The 23,231-nt window shown below is 41.3% G+C and overlaps 1 protein-coding gene across 1 annotated transcript in view; it reads left to right on the forward strand.

Annotated features, from left to right (window-relative positions):
• Positions 1–23,231, forward strand: part of LOC121389362 — a 152,001-nt gene that overhangs the window by 75,207 nt on the left and 53,563 nt on the right. The window contains exons 41-52 of the mRNA XM_041520957.1: positions 4,246–4,360; positions 9,463–9,668; positions 10,370–10,484; positions 11,152–11,411; positions 12,536–12,650; positions 13,490–13,613; positions 15,133–15,245; positions 15,940–16,127; positions 17,241–17,355; positions 18,733–21,176; positions 21,750–21,861; positions 22,432–22,679. Coding sequence (XP_041376891.1) covers positions 4,246–4,360; positions 9,463–9,668; positions 10,370–10,484; positions 11,152–11,411; positions 12,536–12,650; positions 13,490–13,613; positions 15,133–15,245; positions 15,940–16,127; positions 17,241–17,355; positions 18,733–21,176; positions 21,750–21,861; positions 22,432–22,679 — 4,155 coding nt within the window. The remainder of the gene's footprint in view (positions 1–4,245; positions 4,361–9,462; positions 9,669–10,369; positions 10,485–11,151; positions 11,412–12,535; positions 12,651–13,489; positions 13,614–15,132; positions 15,246–15,939; positions 16,128–17,240; positions 17,356–18,732; positions 21,177–21,749; positions 21,862–22,431; positions 22,680–23,231) is intronic.

Raw genomic sequence — 23,231 nt, forward strand, 5'->3', positions numbered from 1 at the left:
CTGCTTAAATTTCACCCATAATGCACCCGCGTACAAATTACTACAATAACTCACAAATAATTGCTACAATAACTCAGGTCATAATGATCCAGTTGACAAACTAGGTAAGAGGTTACAGTTTCTGTATAATCCAGGCACTAATTAAGGTGAAGACTACATACATGTACATATGCTGTGTAATTGTGTTGACAAGGTCAATATATAATATATGATCCAGTTGACAAACTAGGTTAAGAGGTTAACATACGACAGGTCAATATATGATCCAGTTGACAAACTAGGTTAAGAGGTTAAAAACAACATTTTCTGTATAATCCATGCACTAATTAAGGTGAAGACTACACACATGTATGCTGTGTAATTGTGTTGCTGTATATAATATATGATTGTGTTGACAACTAGGTAAGAGGTTAAAAATCAATTAAGGTGAAGACTACACACATGTATATATGCTGTGTAATTGTGTTGACAAGGTCTATATATAATATATGATCCAGTTGACAAATTATGTAAATTGTTTAGACCCACATATTGTGTTTTTGCTGTATACTTCTGTTGATAGGTAGGTAAGTTATGATCAACCTGGGTAGGACGTCAAAACTGCCATTCTGATTGTTTGTTGATAAATTCAGACCTTGCAGAAGGAGCCACTCTGAAGAGTGAACTCTGGAGAACGTGAAGGAAGGAAGGAAATGTTTTAATTAACGACACACTGAACACATTGTATTTATGGTTATACGGCGTCAGACATATGGTTAAGGACCACACAGATATTGAGGGAAGGAAGGAAATGTTTTAATTAACGACACAACATTGTGTGTTGACAAGGTCAACACATTGTATTTATGGTTATACGGCGTCAGACATATGGTTAATATTGAGGGAAGGAAGGAAATAATTACACTGAACACATTGTATTTATACGGCGTCAGACAGTTTAAGGACCACACATAAGGGAAGGAAGGAAATGTTTTAATTAACGACACACTCAACACATTGTATTTATGGTTATACGGCGTCAGACATATGGTTAAGGACCACACAGATATTGAGGGAAGGAAGGAAATGTTTTAATTAACGACACACTCAACACATTGTATTTATGGTTATACGGCGTCAGACATATGGTTAAGGACCACACAGATATTGAGGGAAGGAAGGAAATGTTTTAATTAACGACACACTCACACATTGTATTTATGGTTATACGGCGTCAGACATATGCTGTGTAATTGTGTTGACAATGGTTAAGGACCACACAGATATTGAGGGAAGGAAGGAAATGTAACGACACACTGAACACATTGTATTTATATACGGCGTCAGACATATGGTTAAGGACCACACAGATATTGAGGGAAGGAAGGAAATGTTTTAATTAACGACACACTCAACACATTGTATTTATGGTTATACGGCGTCAGACATATGGTTAAGGACCACACAGATATTGAGGGAAGGAAGGAAATGTTTTAATTAACGACACACTGAACACATTGTATTTATGGTTATACGGCGTCAGACATATGGTTAAGGACCACACAGATATTGAGGGAAGGAAGGAAATGTTTTAATTAACGACACACTCAACACTGTATTTATGGTTATACGGCGTCAGACATATGGTTAAGGACCACACAGATATTGAGGGAAGGAAGGAAATGATTAACACTCACACATTGTATTTATGTATATACGGCGTCAGACATGTGTAAGGACCACACAGATATTGAGGGAAGGAAGGAAATGTTGATTAACGACACACTGAACACATTGTATTTATGGTTATACGGCGTCAGACATATGGTTAAGGACCACACAGATATTGAGGGAAGGAAGGAAATGTTTTAATTAACGACACACTCAACACATTGTATTTATGGTTATACGGCGTCAGACATATGGTTAAGGACCACACAGATATTGAGGGAAGGAAGGAAATGTTTTAATTAACGACACACTCAACACATTGTATTTATGGTTATACGGTGTCAGACATATGGTTAAGGACCACACAGATATTGAGGGAAGGAAGGAAATGTTTTAATTAACGACACACTCAACACATTGTATTTATGGTTATACGGCGTCAGACATATGGTTAAGGACCACACAGATATTGAGGGAAGGAAGGAAATGTTTTAATAACGACACACTCAACACATTGTATTTATGGTTATACGGCGTCAGACATATGGTTAAGGACCACACAGATATTGAGGGAAGGAAGGAAATGTTTTAATTAACGACACACTCAACACATTGTAATACGGCGTCAGACATATGGTTAAGGACCACACAGATATTGAGGGAAGGAAGGAAATGTTTTAATTAACGACACACTCAACACATTGTATTTATGGTTATACGGCGTCAGACATATGGTTAAGGACCACACAGATATTGAGGGAAGGAAGGAAATGTTTTAATTAACGACACACTCAACACATTGTATTTATGGTTATACGGCGTCAGACATATGGTTAAGGACCACACAGATATTGAGGGAAGGAAGGAAATGTTTAATTAACGACACACTCAACACATTGTATTTATGGTTATACGGCGTCAGACATATGGTTCACACAGATATTGAGGGAAGGAAGGAAATGTTTTAATTAACGACACACTGAACACATTGTATTTATGGTTATACGGCGTCAGACATATGGTTAAGGACCACACAGATATTGAGGGAAGGAAGGAAATGTTTTAATTAACGACACACTCAACACATTGTATTTATGGTTATACGGCGTCAGACATATGGTTAAGGACCACACAGATATTGAGGGAAGGAAGGAAATGTTTTAATTAACGACACACTCAACACATTGTATTTATGGTTATACGGCGTCAGACATATGGTTAAGGACCACACAGATATTGAGGGAAGGAAGGAAATGTTTTAATTAACGACACACTCAACACATTGTATTTATGGTTATACGGCGTCAGACATATGGTTAAGGACCACACAGATATTGAGGGAAGGAAGGAAATGTTTTAATTAACGACACACTCAACACATTGTATTTATGGTTATACGGCGTCAGACATATGGTTAAGGACCACACAGATATTGAGGGAAGGAAGGAAATGTTTTAATTAACGACACACTCAACACATTGTATTTATGGTTATACGGCGTCAGACATATGGTTAAGGACCACACAGATATTGAGGGAAGGAAGGAAATGTTTTAATTAACGACACACTCAACACATTGTATTTATGGTTATACGGCGTCAGACATATGGTTAAGGACCACACAGATATTGAGGGAAGGAAGGAAATGTTTTAATTAACGACACACTCAACACATTGTATTTATGGTTATACGGCGTCAGACATATGGTTAAGGACCACACAGATATTGAGGGAAGGAAGGAAATGTTTTAATTAACGACACACTCAACACATTGTATTTATGGTTATACGGCGTCAGACATATGGTTAAGGACCACACAGATATTGAGGGAAGGAAGGAAATGTTTTAATTAACGACACACTCAACACATTGTATTTATGGTTATACGGCGTCAGACATATGGTTAAGGACCACACAGATATTGAGGGAAGGAAGGAAATGTTTTAATTAACGACACACTCAACACATTGTATTTATGGTTATACGGCGTCAGACATATGGTTAATGACCACACAGATATTGAGGGAAGGAAGGAAATGTTTTAATTAACGACACACTCAACACATTTTATTTATGGTTATATGACGTCGGACGTATGGTTAAAGACCACACATATATTGAGTGAAGGAAGGAAGGAAATGTTTTTAATGACGCAACTCAACACAGTTTATTTATGGTTATATGGCGTCAGTTAAGGACCACACAGATATTGAGTGAAGAGACCCGTTGTCGCCACTTCATGGACTACTCTTTTCGATTAACAGCAAGGGATCTTTTATAGGCATCATCCAATAGACAGGATAAGACATACCACGACCTTTGATATACCAGTTGTGGTGCACCAGCTGGAACGAGAGATAGCCCAATGGGCCCAACTGGCAAACAGATGTAGATGTTGAGGACATCCCGATTCACAGCATCAGCAGAACTATGACTTTCACACAACCGTTGGAGGCAGAAGAAGAAGTTGCTAAATTCTGTTGTGGGCAGACCTTTCTTTAGAACTGCTTCTTTCTAGACAGTTATTATATTTAAATAACATACTAATTACCAAGCTTCAGACTCATACATAAATTGTCTATGTGACATTTCAGGAAGCTGTGTTTACAAAGGAATCAAGTACACACATGGCCAGACGTGGCAAGATGGATGCCTCCTCAACTGTGTCTGCTTGGATGACTCCACTGGCCAGTATCAGTGCACAGAAAGGTAGTGAAATAACACAAGTGTTCAGTAGCAAGATTTATGCATTTTGTTTTAGTTCCAAGGTGCATCACTTTTTATCATCACTCTCACGAATAACCCATGTCATTTTAACATTCAGTTTTTACTATATCTACCCTCTGAAGACTAATAGACTCCATCATATGTGGTCATGTGTGATAGAAAAAGTGCACACGAGGTGGTGGAAATTTCGACCCGAGATGAGGCTTGGCAAGTCCCAGGGCCTAAATTTCCACCACCGAGGGTGTACTTTTTCTATTCCACATGACTGCATATGATGGAGTCTTTTTCTCTCATCCATTCGATAAATAAACCATTATTTTACACGAACAAAGAAAGATGGCTGAAAAAGTAACTTCTTTATTTGACTGTTTTATCATAAATAAACTACACTATCATATTTGTCAGGTCTGTTTGCCTACAAATTAACAAAACAGCTTTTGTAATGAAGGTTTTAATAACAAAATATTGATCTAAAACTAACCAACTAGCATTGATATGACGTCATATATTACCAATGCCGTAATACTCCCCATGTTAAATTCATTGATTTCGTAGCCCATGCAAGACAGATTTATTCCGCATAATAGGCTGAAGTTATAGAATGGGTCTGTATTGCATTGATAGGGATGGGATAAAAAAGCAGAGTTATATGGTGACAAGAATTGTATGTTGCCTTGCATTAAGACAGTTGAAGGAAACAAACAGGTGTTTTTTTTTAGCACATTTATTAATTAAACATCAGCTTTTGGAAGGAATTAATTAATGACAAACTCAACAAATTTTATTTACGGCTATATGGTGTCTGACATATGGTTAAGGACCACACAAATATTAAGAGAGGAAACCCACTTTCCGATTAGCAGCAAGGGATCTTTTATATGCACCATCCCACAGACAGGATAGATACATTTGTATACCACAGCCTTTGTTACACCAGTTGTGGAGCACTGGCTGGAACAAAAACTATCTCAATAGGTCCACTGTCGGGGATCGATCCTAGATCGATTGTGCATCAGGCGAGCATTGTACCACTGTCGGGGATCGATCCTAGATCGATTGTGCATCAGGCGAGCATTGTATCACTGTCGGGGATCGATCCTAGATTGATTGTGCATCAGGCGAGCATTGTATCACTGTTGGGGATCGATCCTAGATCGATTGTGCATCAGGCGAGCATTGTACCACTGTCGGGGATCGATCCTGGATGAATTGTGCATCAGGCGAGCATTGTACCACTGTCGGGGATCGACCCTAGATCGATTGTGCATCAGGCGAGCATTGTACCACTGAGCTAAGTCCTGCCCCTCAGATTTTGGATGTCAAACATTTGGTAATTGTGACAAAATCACACATCAGAAGAAACCTGCTACATTTTTTCATTAGCAACAAGAGATCTTTTAAATGCACCATCCCACAGACAGGTCATCACATACCACAGCCTTTAATTTACCAGTCATGAGGAACTGGTTGGGATGGGGAAAACCCCTCCAGAGAATTTGTCCACTGAGGGGATTCAATCCTTCGATCCAAGCATCTCAGGCAAGCTGTTTACAGACTGAGCTAGATCCTGCTCCGGCAGTTGACAGTACCCACTGATGGTGAAAATATACCTGTTTTCAGACTGAGGTAGATCCTGCTCCGCCAGTTGACAGTACCCACTGATGGTGAAAATATACCTGTTTACAGACTGAGGTAGATCCTGCTCCGCCAGTTGGCAGTACCCACTGATGGTGAAAATATACCTGTTTACAGACTGAGGTAGATCCTGCTCCGGCAGTTGACAGTACCCACTGATGGTGAAAATATACCTGTTTACAGACTGAGGTAGATCCTGCTCCGCCAGTTGGCAGTACCCACTGATGGTGAAAATATACCTGTTTACAGACTGAGGTAGATCCTGCTCCGGCAGTTGACAGTACCCACTGATGGTGAAAATATACCTGTTTACAGACTGAGGTAGATCCTGCTCCGGCAGTTGGCAGTACCCACTGATGGTGAAAATATACCTGTTTACAGACTGAGGTAGATCCTGCTCCGCCAGTTGGCAGTACCCACTGATGGTGAAAATATACCTGTTTACAGACTGAGGTAGATCCTGCTCCGCCAGTTGGCAGTACCCACTGATGGTGAAAATATACCTGTTTACAGACTGAGGTAGATCCTGCTCCGGCAGTTGACAGTACCCACTGATGGTGAAAATATACCTGTTTACAGACTGAGGTAGATCCTGCTCCGCCAGTTGGCAGTACCCACTGATGGTGAAAATATACCTGTTTACAGACTGAGGTAGATCCTGCTCCGCCAGTTGGCAGTACCCACTGATGGTGAAAATATACCTGTTTACAGACTGAGGTAGATCCTGCTCCGGCAGTTGGCAGTACCCACTGATGGTGAAAATATACCTGTTTACAGACTGAGGTAGATCCTGCTCCGGCAGTTGGCAGTACCCACTGATGGTGAAAATATACCTGTTTACAGACTGAGGTAGATCCTGCTCCGGCAGTTGGCAGTACCCACTGATGGTGAAAATATACCTGTTTACAGACTGAGGTAGATCCTGCTCCGGCAGTTGACAGTACCCACTGATGGTGAAAATATACCTGTTTACAGACTGAGCTAGATCCTGCTCCGCCAGTTGGCAGTACCCACTGATGGTGAAAATATACCTGTTTACAGACTGAGGTAGATCCTGCTCCGGCAGTTGACAGTACCCACTGATGGTGAAAATATACCTGTTTACAGACTGAGCTAGATCCTGCTCCGCCAGTTGGCAGTACCCACTGATGGTGAAAATATACCTGTTTACAGACTGAGCTAGATCCTGCTCCGCCAGTTGGCAGTACCCACTGATGGTGAAAATATACCTGTTTACAGACTGAGGTAGATCCTGCTCCGGCAGTTGACAGTACCCACTGATGGTGAAAATATACCTGTTTACAGACTGAGGTAGATCCTGCTCCGGCAGTTGACAGTACCCACTGATGGTGAAAATATACCTGTTTACAGACTGAGCTAGATCCTGCTCCGCCAGTTGACAGTACCCACTGATGGTGAAAATATACCTGTTTACAGACTGAGCTAGATCCTGCTCCGCCAGTTGACAGTACCCACTGATGGTGAAAATATACCTGTTTACAGACTGAGCTAGATCCTGCTCCGCCAGTTGACAGTACCCACTGATGGTGAAAATATACCTGTTTACAGACTGAGGTAGATCCTGCTCCGCCAGTTGACAGTACCCACTGATGGTGAAAATATACCTGCTCCTTAAAGGGACAGTCCTGAGTTTACAACCATTGTCAAATATTTCTGACCAACAGAGCCTTTTCCATGATATAACATACAAATTAAATTCATTTTCTTATTTAAAATATCAGTGTCTGTATTTACAAGGTGTTTGTTGTTGTCCTAATGCTTGTAGTAGCCCAAACCGGATTTTACCTCCCAATAATTTCGTACATATGAAAAACATATATATCACGAATTAAAGTAAAAACTGAGTGCTACAAACTTTAATATAGGACTTCAAACACATTCGATATACAGACACTGATATTCTCAACATGAAAATGTATTTAGTATAAAATAGTAGTTGCCAACAAGGCTCTGTTATCACAAACATCTTACAATGGCTGCAAACTCAGGACTGTCCCTTAAAGCAGTAGTTGTGCTCTTATTTTACAAAAAAGTGAAAGATGTTAAATAATGGAAGGAAAAAAAGAAAACGTTTTCAATTGCAGTCTCTGGTATACGTGTGATATTTAAGCAGTTAGAACAGATCATCAATGATGTGTCATTATTAGATTTTCTGTCAATCTTAGTTACAATCTAGGTCACATTCAAATACACATTGTCTCAGGCCAATATACCTGTCGGAGGGCCATTATAGCTACCATGTTGTCTCAGGCCAATATACCTGTCGGAGGGCCATTATAGCTACCATGTTGTCTCAGGCCAATATACCTGTCGGAGGGCCATTACAGCTACCATGTTGTCTCAGGCCAATATACCTGTCAGAGGGCCATAACAGCTACCATATTGTCTCAGGCCAATATACCTGTCGGAGGGCCATTACAGCTACCATGTTGTCTCAGGCCAGTATACCTGTCGGAGGGCCATTACAGCTACCATGTTGTCTCGGGCCAATATACCTGTCGGAGGGCCATTACAGCTACCATGTTGTCTCAGGCCAATATACCTGTCAGAGGGTCATTACAGCTACCATATTGTCTCAGGCCAATATACCTGTCGGATGGCCATTATAGCTACCATGTTGTCTCAGGCCAATATACCTGTCGGAGGCCATTACAGCTACCATGTTGTCTCGGGCCAATATACCTGTTGGAGGGCCATTACAGCTACCATGTTGTCTCAGGCCAATATACCTGTCAGAGGGCCATTATAGCTACCATGTTGTCTCAGGCCAATATACCTGTCAGAGGGCCATTATAGCTACCATGTTGTCTCAGGCCAATATACCTGTCAGAGGGCCATTATAGCTACCATGTTGTCTCAGGCCAATATACCTGTCAGAGGGCCATTATAGCTACCATGTTGTCTCAGGCCAATATACCTGTCAGAGGGCCATTATAGCTACCATGTTGTCTCAGGCCAATATACCTGTCGGAGGCCATTACAGCTACCATGTTGTCTCGGGCCAATATACCTGTTGGAGGGCCATTATAGCTACCATGTTGTCTCAGGCCAATATACCTGTCAGAGGGCCATTATAGCTACCATGTTGTCTCAGGCCAATATACCTGTCAGAGGGCCATTATAGCTACCATGTTGTCTCGGGCCAATATACCTGTCGGAGGGCCATTACAGCTACCATGTTGTCTCAGGCCAATATACCTGTCGGAGGGCCATTACAGCTACCATGTTGTCTCAGGCCAATATACCTGTCGGAGGGCCATTACAGCTACCATGTTGTCTCAGGCCAATATACCTGTCAGAGGGCCATTACAGCTACCATGTTGTCTCAGGCCAATATACCTTTCAGAGGGCCATTATAGCTACTTTTATGGAAAAATCCTTTTAACAACATAATATAAATACACAAATGTTGTCTCTGCATATTTTAGGTGCCCCAAGTATCCGAATATTCCAAGTTACTGCTTCATGGTGTCGGACCCCAATGATGCCTGTTGTCAGACACCGCAGTGTCCAGGACTCGTGCCGACGCCCAGACCAGCAGTGACACCATCACCCGGACCCCATGCCACACCCGGTCAATTGGGGACAACTCTTTTACCACCAGTTTTAACAACTCCCAAACCACTGCCTAAAGGTACCCATCAGTTTATTAATTTATTTACCTTTCATTCATTCATTCATTCATTCATTCATTCATTCATTCATTCATTCATTCATTCATTCATTCATTCATTCATTCATTCATTTATTAATTCATTCATTTGGTGGTGGGACATACATAGCCCAGTGGTAAAGTGTTCGCTTGATGTACGGTCAGTCTGAGATCGATCCTCGTCGGTGGACCCATTAAGTTATTTCTTTTCCCAGCCAGTGCATCACGACTGGTATATCAAAGGCGTATGTGCTATCCTGCCTACTGGAAAATATAGCAGGTTTCCTTTCTAAGTCTATATGTCGAAATTACCAATTGTTTGACATCCAATAGCCAATGATTAATAATTGTAAACTTATGGCGAGTGTGTTTTGTATATTCAAATGAAAATAACACCCGGAAAGCTAATGATGTCATTAGACAGTGACGTCATTAGCAACTGGAACAGGCCAAGTTAATGATTCAAGGGTCTACAGTTAGATTGTAGCCAGGTATTTTTTGTCAAGAAATACCAAATATACAGTTAGTTCCGCTAACACCTTCAGTCAAAAATGACATTTGTAGGATCAAATAGACAATAACACCCGCAAATCTAAACACTCCATATGGTTATCTTCTAAATGAATGTGGTCTAGTGGTGTCATTAACTGAAACAAACATTAATCATTGTGCTGGTGTTTCAGAAATGTGCCTCTACAAGGGCCACGCTTACAGTGAGAAGCAGTTCTGGTACGATGGTTGTGAGAAGCGATGTGTGTGTGAGGACGGCAAGACCGGTTTCTACAGGTGTACAGACAGGTGAGAACTTGGTGAAAACTCATAGTCAATATCTTAATTACAGGTGCAAATTTAATAAAATTTAAATGTCATAAAGAGAAAACTCCCTTAATACCATTTCAGCAATTTAGTACTGTACTGTAGTTGATATTGTTTACATTTACCGGTAGGTATGAATTTAGTACTGTACTGTAGTTGATATTGTTTACATTTACCGGTAGGTATGAATTTAATACTGTACTGTAGTTGATATTGTTTACATTTACCGGTAGGTATGAATTTAGTACTGTACTGTAGTTGATATTGTTTACATTTACCGGTAGGTATGAATTTAGTACTGTACTGTAGTTGATATTGTTTACATTTACCGGTAGGTATGAATTTAGTACTGTACTGTAGTTGATATTGTTTACATTTACCGGTAGGTATGAATTTAGTACTGTACTGTAGTTGATATTGTTTACATTTACCGGTAGGTATGAATTAAGAACTGTTTTTGTTGTGCTTCATTTTATTTGGATATTGCCATTAGTGATAAAGTTCATTATTAAATTTTAGAGGGCCCCAAAACTATATGACAAAAATTACCAAATGTTTGACAGGCAATAGCCGATGATTAATAAATCAGTTTGCTTTTGTGGTGTCATTAAACAAAACACAACTTTAACTTTTAACTTTCATCTTGCAGGTGCCCACAGTACCTGAACATTGCTCCCAACTGTATTATGGTGGTTGATCCCCAGGATCCAGTCTGTTGTAAAGTTCCTCAGTGCAATCATGGCACCAACACGGCCATTCCAACAGGTGTGGTGGGCGTGGTCACTGGGCAGGGTCTGCCTCCGACCGGTGGTCCCACCCCGACTCCAGGACCAGGTGTATCGACCATGTTCCCTCCTCTCCTCACCTTGACTCCAACCCCAGGACCAGGAGTCAGTCCAACACCAAGAGGTAAGTAATGCAATTTAATACAATGTGCCCATTGGGCTAATATTTCTCATTCCAGCCAGTGCACCACGACTGGCATATTAAGGCTGTGGTATGTACTACCCTGTCTGTGGGATTGTGCATATAAAAGATCCCTTGCTTCTAATCGAAAAGAGTAGCCCATGAAGTGGCGACAGTGGGTTTCCTCTCTCAATATCTGTGTGGTCCTTAACCATATGTCTGATGCCATATAACTGTAAATAAAATGTGTTGAGTGCGTTGTTAAATATTTTTTTTTTTTTTTTTAATACAATGTATTCACACACTAACAGAGACATACGACAGGTTGTAGCTTTGTGGTAGAACAATCACCTAAGTTGCGATCGGTTGCAAGATCTATCATCCTCTGTCGACGTGGGGGTTTTCTCATTCCAGTACAATACTATGGAAAAATCGTGCTTCTATGAACGGTGGGTTTTCCCCATTCCAACCAGTGTCCCACAACTGGTACCTAAAGATAGTGGAAAAATACCAGCTCTATGTATTATGTTTTTTCCATTTCAGTATTATTTCTCCTTCCAGCCAGTGCACCACAATTGACATATCAAAGGCTGTGGTATGTGCTGTCCTATCTCTGGGATGGTGCATATAAAATATCTCTAATGGAAAAATGTAGCAAGTTTCCTCTTGACCATATGTCAGAATTACCAGATGTTTGACATTGAATATCTGATGATTAATAATCAATGTGCTCTAATGGTGTCATTAACAAAACAAACGTTAACTTTTTAAACTGTGCTAGAGTAACAGTTCAGCCATTGTAAATGTTAGTGAGGTGTGTGTCAGAATAACTAGATGTTTAACATTCAGTGTCCGATGAGTAATAATCAATGTGCTCTAATGGTGTCATTAACAAAACAAAAGTTAACTTTTTAAACTGTGCTAGAGTAACAGTTCAGCCATTGTAAATGTTAGTGAGGTGTGTGTCAGAATAACTAGATGTTTAATATTCAGTGTCCGATGAGTAATAATCAATGTGCTCTATTGGTGTCATTAACAAAACAAATGTTAGTTTTTTAACTCTGCTAGAGAAAAATGTCTGCCTTTTCAAACTGTGAGTAACAGTTCTGCCGTTGTGAATGTTACAGAAGTGTGTGTATACAAGAACCGTGAGTACAAGCCAGGCCAGAAGTGGGTGGACGGCTGCGACTACACCTGTGAGTGTATCGATGGCACGACCGGGCAGTACAGGTGTACAGACAGGTAACACTTCAGCTGCCTTTCCATATGTACGATTTTCACGTCCGTCATCTGTCACATGCAAGAATGCTTGTCTGCTAAACTTCTTGTACCCTTTCCATATGTCCGTGAGTGTTTGTCACATGTCATCAGAATCTGTTTCAATCGCTACCTGTTGTGGGGTTTTTGCGTACAATGTACTATGATGGACCTGGAATTGCCCGCAATCACGTCATACTCATCAGGCTTTTGCCAATTTTTGCGGTACAGTGATTAAAAGCATGCATTAAAATAACCCATCGGTCCGTGAAATCGTGTCTATGGAAAGAGTTTTCATGTACAACAAATGTCACATATCAAACGGACAAATGACGTATTACGGATGAAGGATGACGTATATATGAAAAGCCAGCAGGTCAGGTCAGAGAAGTTAACGTGCACGTTCAGAACAAGCTGTTGTAGTGCACGCCTGTCCTGGGCACAGGTGTCGGCCTCAGCCGGTTCCTCCGTCCAGGATAGGATAAAAAAGCCAGCCTTACTAGACTTTCTTTTATCCTTCTATCACAGCACAGTGCATAGTTACGTCTTCACTCAAATGATGTCATGTCCCTAGCTAAGACGCTCAACGTTCTGTTAATTCCTCAAAATTCAACTAACTAACTCACTGAAGTAAGTTGTGTTATTTAATACAAATTTGGTTAATCATAATAAACAAATGTGGTATGTAATAAATATAGAAGCACATACCATCTTATTTATTGCACTCATTTATGCTGTGAAAGATATATATACCACTTGACCGTTATGCAGTGTCGTGGTATAATATTCCTGCACACTATAAACTTGTATATTTTACCTAACAGATGTCCACATTTCCCCAACCTGCCATACTACTGCCGCATGGTGTTTGACCCCAGCAACCCGTGCTGCCAGAAACCAGACTGCAACCAGCCGACTCCGAAACCAGGCCAGAACCCGACACCGCAGGCCTCACCCGGACCATTGGGGCACCCTACACAGAGCCCTCTACTAGGTGAGTGGTTGTCACTGTCATAATCTCGCTTCAGTAGGAAGTAGGGACACCCTACACAGAGCCCTCCCCTAGGTGAGTGGTTGTCACTGTCATAATCTCGCTTCAGTAGGAAGTAGGAACACCCTACACAGAGCCCTCCCCTAGGTGAGTGGTTGTCACTGTGATAATCTCGCTTCAGTAGGAAGTAGGGGCACCCTACACAGAGCCCTCCCCTAGGTGAGTGGTTGTCACTGTCATAATCTCGCTTCAGTAGGAAGTAGGGGCACCCTACACAGAGCCCTCCCCTAGGTGAGTGGTTGTCACTGTCATAATCTCGCTTCAGTAGGAAGTACAGGTGGGATTTAGCTCAGTCGGTTGAGTCCTCGCTTGAGGTGCTTGCATCGCAGGATCGAACCACCTTGTTCCAACCAGTGCACCACAACTGGACAAAGGCCGTGGTATGTGATTTCCTGTCTGTGGGAAAGTGCATATAAAACATTCCTTGCTGCCTTAGGAAAAATTTAGCAGGTTTTCTCTGATGACTACATGTCAGAATTACCATATGTTTGACATCCAATAGCCGATGATTCATTAATTATTTTAGGAAGTAAAATACTGTAAGTTATGAAATATTAGCGAGGATATGAAGAAATGATTAAAACTACAATGTATACTGGGCTTTGAATTATAACATCGTAAAAGCCAACCCGATCAACTTTTGATTACACAATCGGTTAGCAATGTATGACCATAAGAAGGCTTTGAATTATAACATTGTAAAAGCCAACCCGATCAACTTTTGATTACACAATCGGTTAGCAATGTATGACCATAAGAAGGCTTTGAATTATAACATTGTAAAAGCCAACCCGATCAACTTTTGATTGTAATCGATCATTGGAACATCACTACTGCTAATATTTGATTTTGCTAAAGCTAATACGTATAATTCTATGCCAATATTTGATTTTGCTGAAGCTAATACGTATAATTCTATGCTAATATTTGATTTTGCTAAAGCTAATACGTATAATTCTATGCCAATATTTGATTTTGCTGAAGCTAATACGTATAATTCTATGCTAATATTTGATTTTGCTAAAGCTAATACGTATAATTCTATGCTAATATTTGATTTTGCTAAAGCTAATACGTATAATTCTATGCCAATCCAATGTACAAATTCTGCAGTTGTCTTACTTTTACATTGCATGTTGTTTCATTTAATTTATTAACAAAATATCTGTAGCAGCATACAGAATCTGTTTATAAAACATTTTGATTCTGAGCTTAGAACTCGATTTTAAAGTCTAAATTTAAAAAAACAAAAAACCTAATTGAATGATGTTTCCGTATTGTTAGTGTCTGGACTTGACCTTTGAGCTCTGCATCTTCGCTATGTTTTGTAAGGATTTATTCTGTGGCAGACAAAACTCCAGAAAGATAAGTGAGAGTATATCATTTGATCAGTGCTTTGTTTATTTGTTTTTAGAGTTCTGTGTTTACAACGGAATTCCTTTCCGCCAGGGACAGAGTTGGAACGATGGCTGTGACAAGGTTTGCAGATGTGAGGATGCAATAACCGGCCATATAAACTGTGACGACAGGTGTGACAACTAAAGTCAGATACATTTTTGTTTTTACATTTGTCTACCTACTTGATAATTTTTGTTCAGATATAAATAAATAAATAAATAAACAAACAAACAAACAAACAAACAAACAAACAAATAAATAGATACACAGACAGACAAATGAATAGACATACAATGAATGAACAGAATGAACGAATGAATGAATGAATAAATGTTTCTATGATTGTAAATAATAACACTCTTGTTTAATTGGGGTAGATTTTGATTAATAGCTACATGTATGTTGGAAATATATCTTGAATTTTTATTTGTTTTTTAAATTGAGCTTTTAACCACACATAATTTTATGATTCCAACATTAAGTTTTTCACATGATCTTGCATATGTTTTTGTTCAATATTTACTGTACAAGTTCCTGAGTGTATTAATAAGGTTTTAGTTCTGAATCCTGATAAGTGCTACAGACATTATAAACATACAATATATAGCAAATCCAAACAAGTAAGGGTGGTGTGCCGGCGCCTCCTTCATTCAGACAAAAACCCGAAAACCATAATTACTTTAAGCCTGATGGCTCTGCTAGGTTTTGTTTTAATGATTACTTGGCTTAATACAGTTTTATATATGGGTGTGAATATATACCTGATCCCTCCCTAATGTGAAAAATTCTAGATATGTCCTTACATATGGTGTGATATATTTTCAGGTGCCCGAAGTTCACCAGCACCCCCCCGGGCTGTTCACTGGTCACAGACACCAAGGACCAGTGCTGCCAGGTACCATCCTGCAAGTCTGCCAACACCAACAACCCCGATACCTACCTGAAGGGTGTGTACGGGACACTATCCGGGTCCAGCCTGCCGCCAGACAAGCAGAATCCCATGCCCAAGAAAGGTAAAATATGACATGACGATCATTCCAAAACATTCAGGTCTCACTATAGAGATGTCGTCTCCCATTGAAATCCATGTTACATTTCCCAATTTTAAATGAAGATTGCTAGTAGAATGTGTTGTCATTGGCAATAACAATATATACCATTGCGAACATATATACTATTGCGAACATATATTTGCATTTATTTTCAGTCCAAAATTGAAATCATTTATATCTAATTTTGTTGGTTTGTGACCACATCAATTAACAACGGCCACCTGTTCTGCTGTACACCCATGTCCCTCCATAAGTTGATTGTCAATATTGCCAAATAACTGGCCAAATCAATTCAGAGAGCTTACCATTGAAAATATCATTTGTTTTAATTCTTTCTCAATTGCTCGAAGTGAATATGTGAATTGCAACATTTGTCATACTTACAAACTATAGTGGATCATAGTTAATGAACTCTCACCCAGAAGTGAACTGTGTAGATGGACTTTAGTTGATGTGAGTTCACAGAGCAATGTGAATTAATTGACATATTAATATCATCATATAATGTTTTGTAGATCACCAAAATATAATTACAAAAGATAAGGAGTGCATGTAGGACATAGGGACATGATTATCATTAACCACACCTTGGTTTACGTACCAGGTAACTTGAACATTAAATACACCTTTGCCCATGTAAGGCACTGAAACATGTTCAGGAGCAGGCTTTAGTGGATTACTCTCCTGAGGTGATTCAGTTGTAGGATCGAACCTCATTGGTGGCCCCATTGTTTTTCCCATTCCAACCAGTGTCCTAAGACTGACATATCAAAGGCCATGGTATGTGCTATCATGTCTATGTGAAAGGTGCATATAAAAGATCCGTTGCTGCTAACATTGAAAAAATGTTTTCTGTGAATACTATGTATTAAAAATGAACCAAGTTTTCTGTGCATACTATGTATTAAAAATGAACCAAGTTTTCTGTGAATACTATGTATTAAAAATGAACCAAGTTTTCTGTGAATACTATGTATTAAAAATATCCCATTTTTGATATTCTGTAGCTGATGATTAATTAATCAGTATGCTCTGGTGGTGATGTTAATCAAGACTTTATATGTTTTCTTCAAGCCGAGTGCGTCTACCATGGCAGGAGCTACAAGCAGGGAGATAAGTGGGACGACGGGTGTTCTTACACGTGTGAGTGCCTTGATGATCACACTGGGGCATACAAGTGCAAGGAAATGTGAGTTGCGGGCGTTTGTGCAGGAAAGTATGCGGGGGAGGGAGTAGAATAGTGAGCAAAGGTTCACGGTCACTGTCCCCTGGAAAATATACCTAAAAAAGAAACTTTGCTTTGAGCAGGTGAGGAGTTGACCTTCTGCCTGAGAATGCCTCTACAACTAGAAACAATGACGTCACTAACATTGGAATCACAGCAGTAAATGTACTTTGTTGTCTTTAAAAAAAATTATAATTAATTAATGCATGTACTACTCGTTTGACAGTCATTTATGAGTGCATGAGGATATAGCTTCAATAGTTAGGTCACTTGGATTATGTCCAGTACTGGATTGTTGTTAAAAATTCATTCATTCATTCATCCATCACCCATCCATCCAAAAACCCACCCATCCATCGACCCATCGACCCATCCATCCATCCATCCATCCAAAACACACCGATCCTTCCATCCATCCATCCATCTGTCTGTCTGTCCGTCCATCCATCCATCCATCCATCCATCCATCCATCCATCCATCCATCCATCCATCCATCCATCCATCCATCCAATTATCCATCCATCCATCCATCTTTCCATCCATCCAACCAACCAACCATCCATCCATCCATCCATCTTTCCATCCATCCAACCATCCAACCATCCATCCATCCATCCATCCATCCAGTCTTCTACATTTTTATAACAGAATTAATAACACTTAGGGGGTGCTCAGTTGGACCTAAAGTACTAGATTGGTTGGTTAAAATGTATCCTCCGTTGTTTTTGGAGCACCGCATATATGTGTATAGTAACTCGTAATGTAACATCACAGTAATAAAACATGCATACCAACTCAGCTAATTGTTGTTATGAAATACAAACCTCAGCATTCATGAATATTAAATTGTGTCAGCCCAGAAAAGTGAGCACGGCATTGGGCACACATGTAAACTCTACCATCCACAATTTTTCATTCTGTTCACACCACCTGTAGGTAGAAAATTGTCGGAACTAAATTCTTTGTAATTCGTTGGTGATTCCAATTATTCCAATTTCTAAAATTGATAAATCAAGTGTTCCCCCAGTTTCATCTACATTATACCATTTGTTCTTACTGTCAGTCTGTCTCTGTTTCTACACCCCTATCCCTCTTCCCCTTCCCTCTCTCACTCTCTTTGTCTTTCTGTCTGTCTCTCTCTCCTGCCTTTTTTGTTTTTAACAACACAATAAAAACTGCTATTACTTCGCAATGTTTGTCATCTTTGTCTTTTTTCTCATAATTATAATGAGGAATTTGATGCTTATTTTTAGAAACATGTTTTCTATTTTGATTTTATAATTAAATGTTAGTAATTTATTGTTTTTGGTGTATTTATATATGAATTAACTGTCTTCCAGGTGTCCGAGGTACCCAATGTTGCCGTCACAGTGCACCATGGTGAACGATCCACAAAACAAGTGTTGTCAGACGCCATCTTGTCCAGGCGTGAATCCTACACCATATCCGATTGGCTACACTCCTTACCCTGGCGCCACGCCATACCCTGGACCATCAAAGTACCCGATTGGTTTTACACCCTCACCAGGCGCTACACCTTATCTGGGGCCAACTCCATGGCCAATTGGATACGTACCCTACCCAGGAGCTACACCTTACCCTGGGCCCAGCAAGTATCCCATTGGCTACACACCATCACCGGGGGCAACGCCATATCTCGGACCCACTCCTTACCCAATAGGCTATGTTCCCTATCCTGGAATGACACCATATCCAGGTCCTTCAAGATACCCTATAGGTTTTACACCGTCGCCAGGTGCAACACCCTACCTTGGACCAACCCCATGGCCCATTGGTTATACTCCCAAACCAGGTGCCACACCATACCCAGGTCCTTCGAAGTATCCTATTGGGTTTACCCCATCTCCCGGAGCCACACCCTACCTTGGACCCACCCCGTGGCCCATTGGTTACACTCCTAAGCCGGGTGCTACGCCGTACCCAGGACCGTCCAAATATCCCATCGGGTTCACACCTTCCCCGGGAGCCACACCCTATCTGGGGCCAACTCCATATCCCATTGGATACACCCCGTGGCCGAATGCAACACCTTACCCTGGTCCATCAAAATACCCTATTGGCTTTACACCGTCACCAGGCGCCACACCATACCTCGGACCTACCCCATGGCCTATAGGACACATACCCTACCCGGGAGCTACGCCCTATCCTGGCCCTTCGAAATACCCAATAGGGTTCACTCCCTCTCCTGGTGCGACACCTTACTTGGGTCCCACCCCGTGGCCAATAGGCTTTGTCCCAAGCTCCGGGGCAACCCCTTATCCAGGCCCCTCGAAGTATCCCATTGGCTTCACACCATCACCAGGTGCAACCCCGTATTTAGGACCGACGCCGTGGCCCATCGGACACATTCCATCACCCGGGGCAACACCTTACCCAGGTCCATCAAAATACCCAATTGGATTCACACCGTCCCCTGGTGCTACACCCTACCTCGGTCCCACACCGTGGCCCATTGGCTATACCCCATTCCCTGGTGCCACACCATATGCAGGACCAAAACCACAACCGAAAACACCAACACCGTATCCCATTGGTTTCACGCCATATCCAGGGGCCACTCCTTATCCAGGACCCAATAAATATCCAATTGGATATACGCCGTCCCCAGGAGCAACGCCATACCTTGGACCTACACCCTATCCAATTGGGTATGTTCCATACCCTGGCGCCACCCCATACCCTGGACCTTCAAAATATCCTATAGGATTCACTCCATCTCCAGGTGCTACTCCCTATTTGGGCCCAACACCTTGGCCAATTGGATCAATACCATACCCAGGTGGAACCCCTTATCCGGGACCTTCTAAATACCCTATTGGGTTCACTCCTTCCCCTGGTGCTACACCCTACCTTGGCCCCACACCATGGCCGATAGGTTACACACCTAACCCATTTGCCACACCATACCCTGGGCCTTCCAAGTATCCAATTGGATTTACACCTTCCCCTGGGGCTACACCGTACCTGGGACCGACACCATATCCTATTGGATACACACCCTGGCCAAATGCAACACCTTACCCTGGGCCATCTAAATACCCCATGTGGTTTACACCCTCGCCCGGTGCCACACCATACCTTGGACCTACACCCTATCCAATTGGATATGTCCCATATCCTGGAGCCACCCCGTACCCTGGACCTAACAAATACCCAATAGGTTTTACACCATCTCCAGGGGCTACTCCATATCTGGGACCAACTCCATGGCCCATTGGATACACGCCAAAACCAGGGGCCACTCCTTACCCTGGTCCTTCAAAATATCCTATAGGGTTTACTCCATCACCTGGCGCAACACCATATCTAGGTCCCACGCCCTGGCCAATAGGGCATGTCCCATATCCAGGAGCTACCCCATACCCAGGCCCTTCAAAATATCCTATTGGTTTTACACCGTCTCCGGGAGCAACACCCTACCTAGGACCGACCCCATGGCCGGTAGGATATGTACCTTTCCCTGGGGCCACACCTTATCCTGGTCCCTCAAAATATCCTATTGGATTCACACCATCTCCAGGAGCAACACCATACCTTGGCCCCACACCATGGCCAATAGGTTACACACCATCACCTGGGGCAACGCCGTATCCTGGACCTTCTAAGTATCCCATTGGCTACACTCCGTCTCCAGGGGCAACGCCATATCTTGGACCCACACCCTGGCCAATCGGTTTTATGCCATATCCAGGAGCCACGCCGTATCTGGGACCACACCTGCAGCCACAGAAGACACCCACACCAGCCCCTGATGCTAAAGGTATGTGATCATTTGTCTTCCGTATATGGTTGTTAAATCACATACAGTTTCAAAACAATTGGCTTTTATTTCTGTCACTGGATTATAAATTGATGTTAAGTGAGCTATGTTATTTTGATGGCATATCAAAGGCTGTGGTATGTGTTTTCCTGTCTATGGGATGGTGCATATAAAAGATCCCTTACTACTAATGGAAAAATGTAGCAGGTTTTCGCTCTAAGACTAAGTCACAATTACTGAATGTTTAACTGCCGATGATTAATAAATAAAAGTGTGCTCTACTGGTGTCGTTAAACAAAACAAACTAACTTATTCTTGAAAAGTTACACTAAAAAACCAGAAGTGAAAATAGAAAAAAAAGTACTTAAGGCCATTAAAAGAATCTTTATTTGTCATGATATCTTTGTTAAGGGGTTCTACAGGCCTGTTCAGGATCACAATCACTTACCAGACTGGTTTTTGCTCCTAAAGTTAAATGTATGTGATATGGTTAAACACAATGGTACCAGTCAAATTTTACCTGACCATACCACTGATGTCCCTCTTTTTTCTTCTGTTTTAATTCTCACCCAGTTTGTACATACAAGAACCAGAACTACCGGCAGGATCAGCAGTGGTATGATGGCTGTAATGCCATTTGTAAGTGCGAGGATGCAGTCACCGGCCATTACAGATGTCAGGAAAGGTAATCCCTCCATATTTATATACAGCATCAGTGCCAGCATTTCTATTAAATCAGGGGACAAGGTTCTATCTACAATTTTCCAAAAAATGAGTTATCCATCCTATTTGTTAGAAATAAAAATGATCTACATAGTAAACAGTCCTAGAATATGGTATTGTAAGACACAGTTGTTATATTAAAACTAATGCAAAGACCTCTCTATGACTCAGATATGGCAGCTCCAAACTTCAAGTGGCGATTTCTCAAAATGAGGTTTTGTGCACATAGAACCTTGTAATTCTCCACCCATGCATTGGTAAAACGCGAGCTTGATATGTGGTCAGTTTGGGATTGATCCCCATAGATGGGCCCATTGGACTATTTCTCCTGGCAGTGCACAACTGGTATATCAGAGGCTGTGGTATGTGCTATCCTGTCTGTGGGGTAGTGCATATAAAAGATTGTTTGCTACTAATGACAAAATGTAGTAGGTTTCATCTCTAAGATTATGTGTCAAAATTACCAATGATTAATCAGTCAGTGTGCTCTAGTTGTGTCGTTAAACAAAACAAACTTTCACTTTTTTTGTAGATGCGCACACTTCACAAACATCCCTGCCAACTGCATGATGGTTCCAGACCCGCGGGACCCATCATGCTGCCAGATGCCGGAGTGTCCCTTCCCGACCCCTAAACCGGGCGTGACGCCCACTCCCGGCTACATCAGCATCACGCCGGCCACAGGCGTGATCACGGGTATTGGGAAAATACCAACACCATCGCCTCTTCTCTCACCATCACCAGGGCCTGGGCAGTCACCAACGAAAGCTCCAAGTAAAGGTGAGAACCTGGATCCAGTTGTTCAGTGCATAGCAGGCCTCGGAAAATAGCGAATGCGATTTTTTTCGTTCGTGCATCGCGTAACCCAGGGTAGTTTGCGTAACCCATTTTTCATGTGTTCATTGCATTTATAACATCATTTACATGTGTATATGTATATATGATCATGATGGGTTAGGTAAAAGTGAAATGGTTTACTTGAATTTGTTTTGCGTAACCCATAAATGATTTATGCAAATTTTCAATTCTCGGATGCCTGCATAGTTAAATTAATGTCAGGTTAGTCTAATATTTTTGTTTTTTGTTTTTGGACAAATACAAAATAAACTTTAGATTTGATTATGTATGCCACCCTTGCAATTGCCCTCAGCAATTGGCAGTGGCATGGAGATCGCTGTGGGGTTTCTGACGTCATTTTCTTTAGCTGTAGACATTTTCTAAATTACGGGGGTTGTTGTGGATGCCATTGGTTGTTCTAAACCACATTTCAACATTGTTTTCAATGATTATTTATACTGGTTCAGTCCTTGGTTTTGAAGATGTCCGTTAACC

The sequence above is a fragment of the Gigantopelta aegis genome, chromosome 14 (assembly GCF_016097555.1).
Source record: "Gigantopelta aegis isolate Gae_Host chromosome 14, Gae_host_genome, whole genome shotgun sequence".
NCBI classification, from domain to species: Eukaryota; Metazoa; Mollusca; class Gastropoda; order Neomphalida; family Peltospiridae; genus Gigantopelta; species Gigantopelta aegis.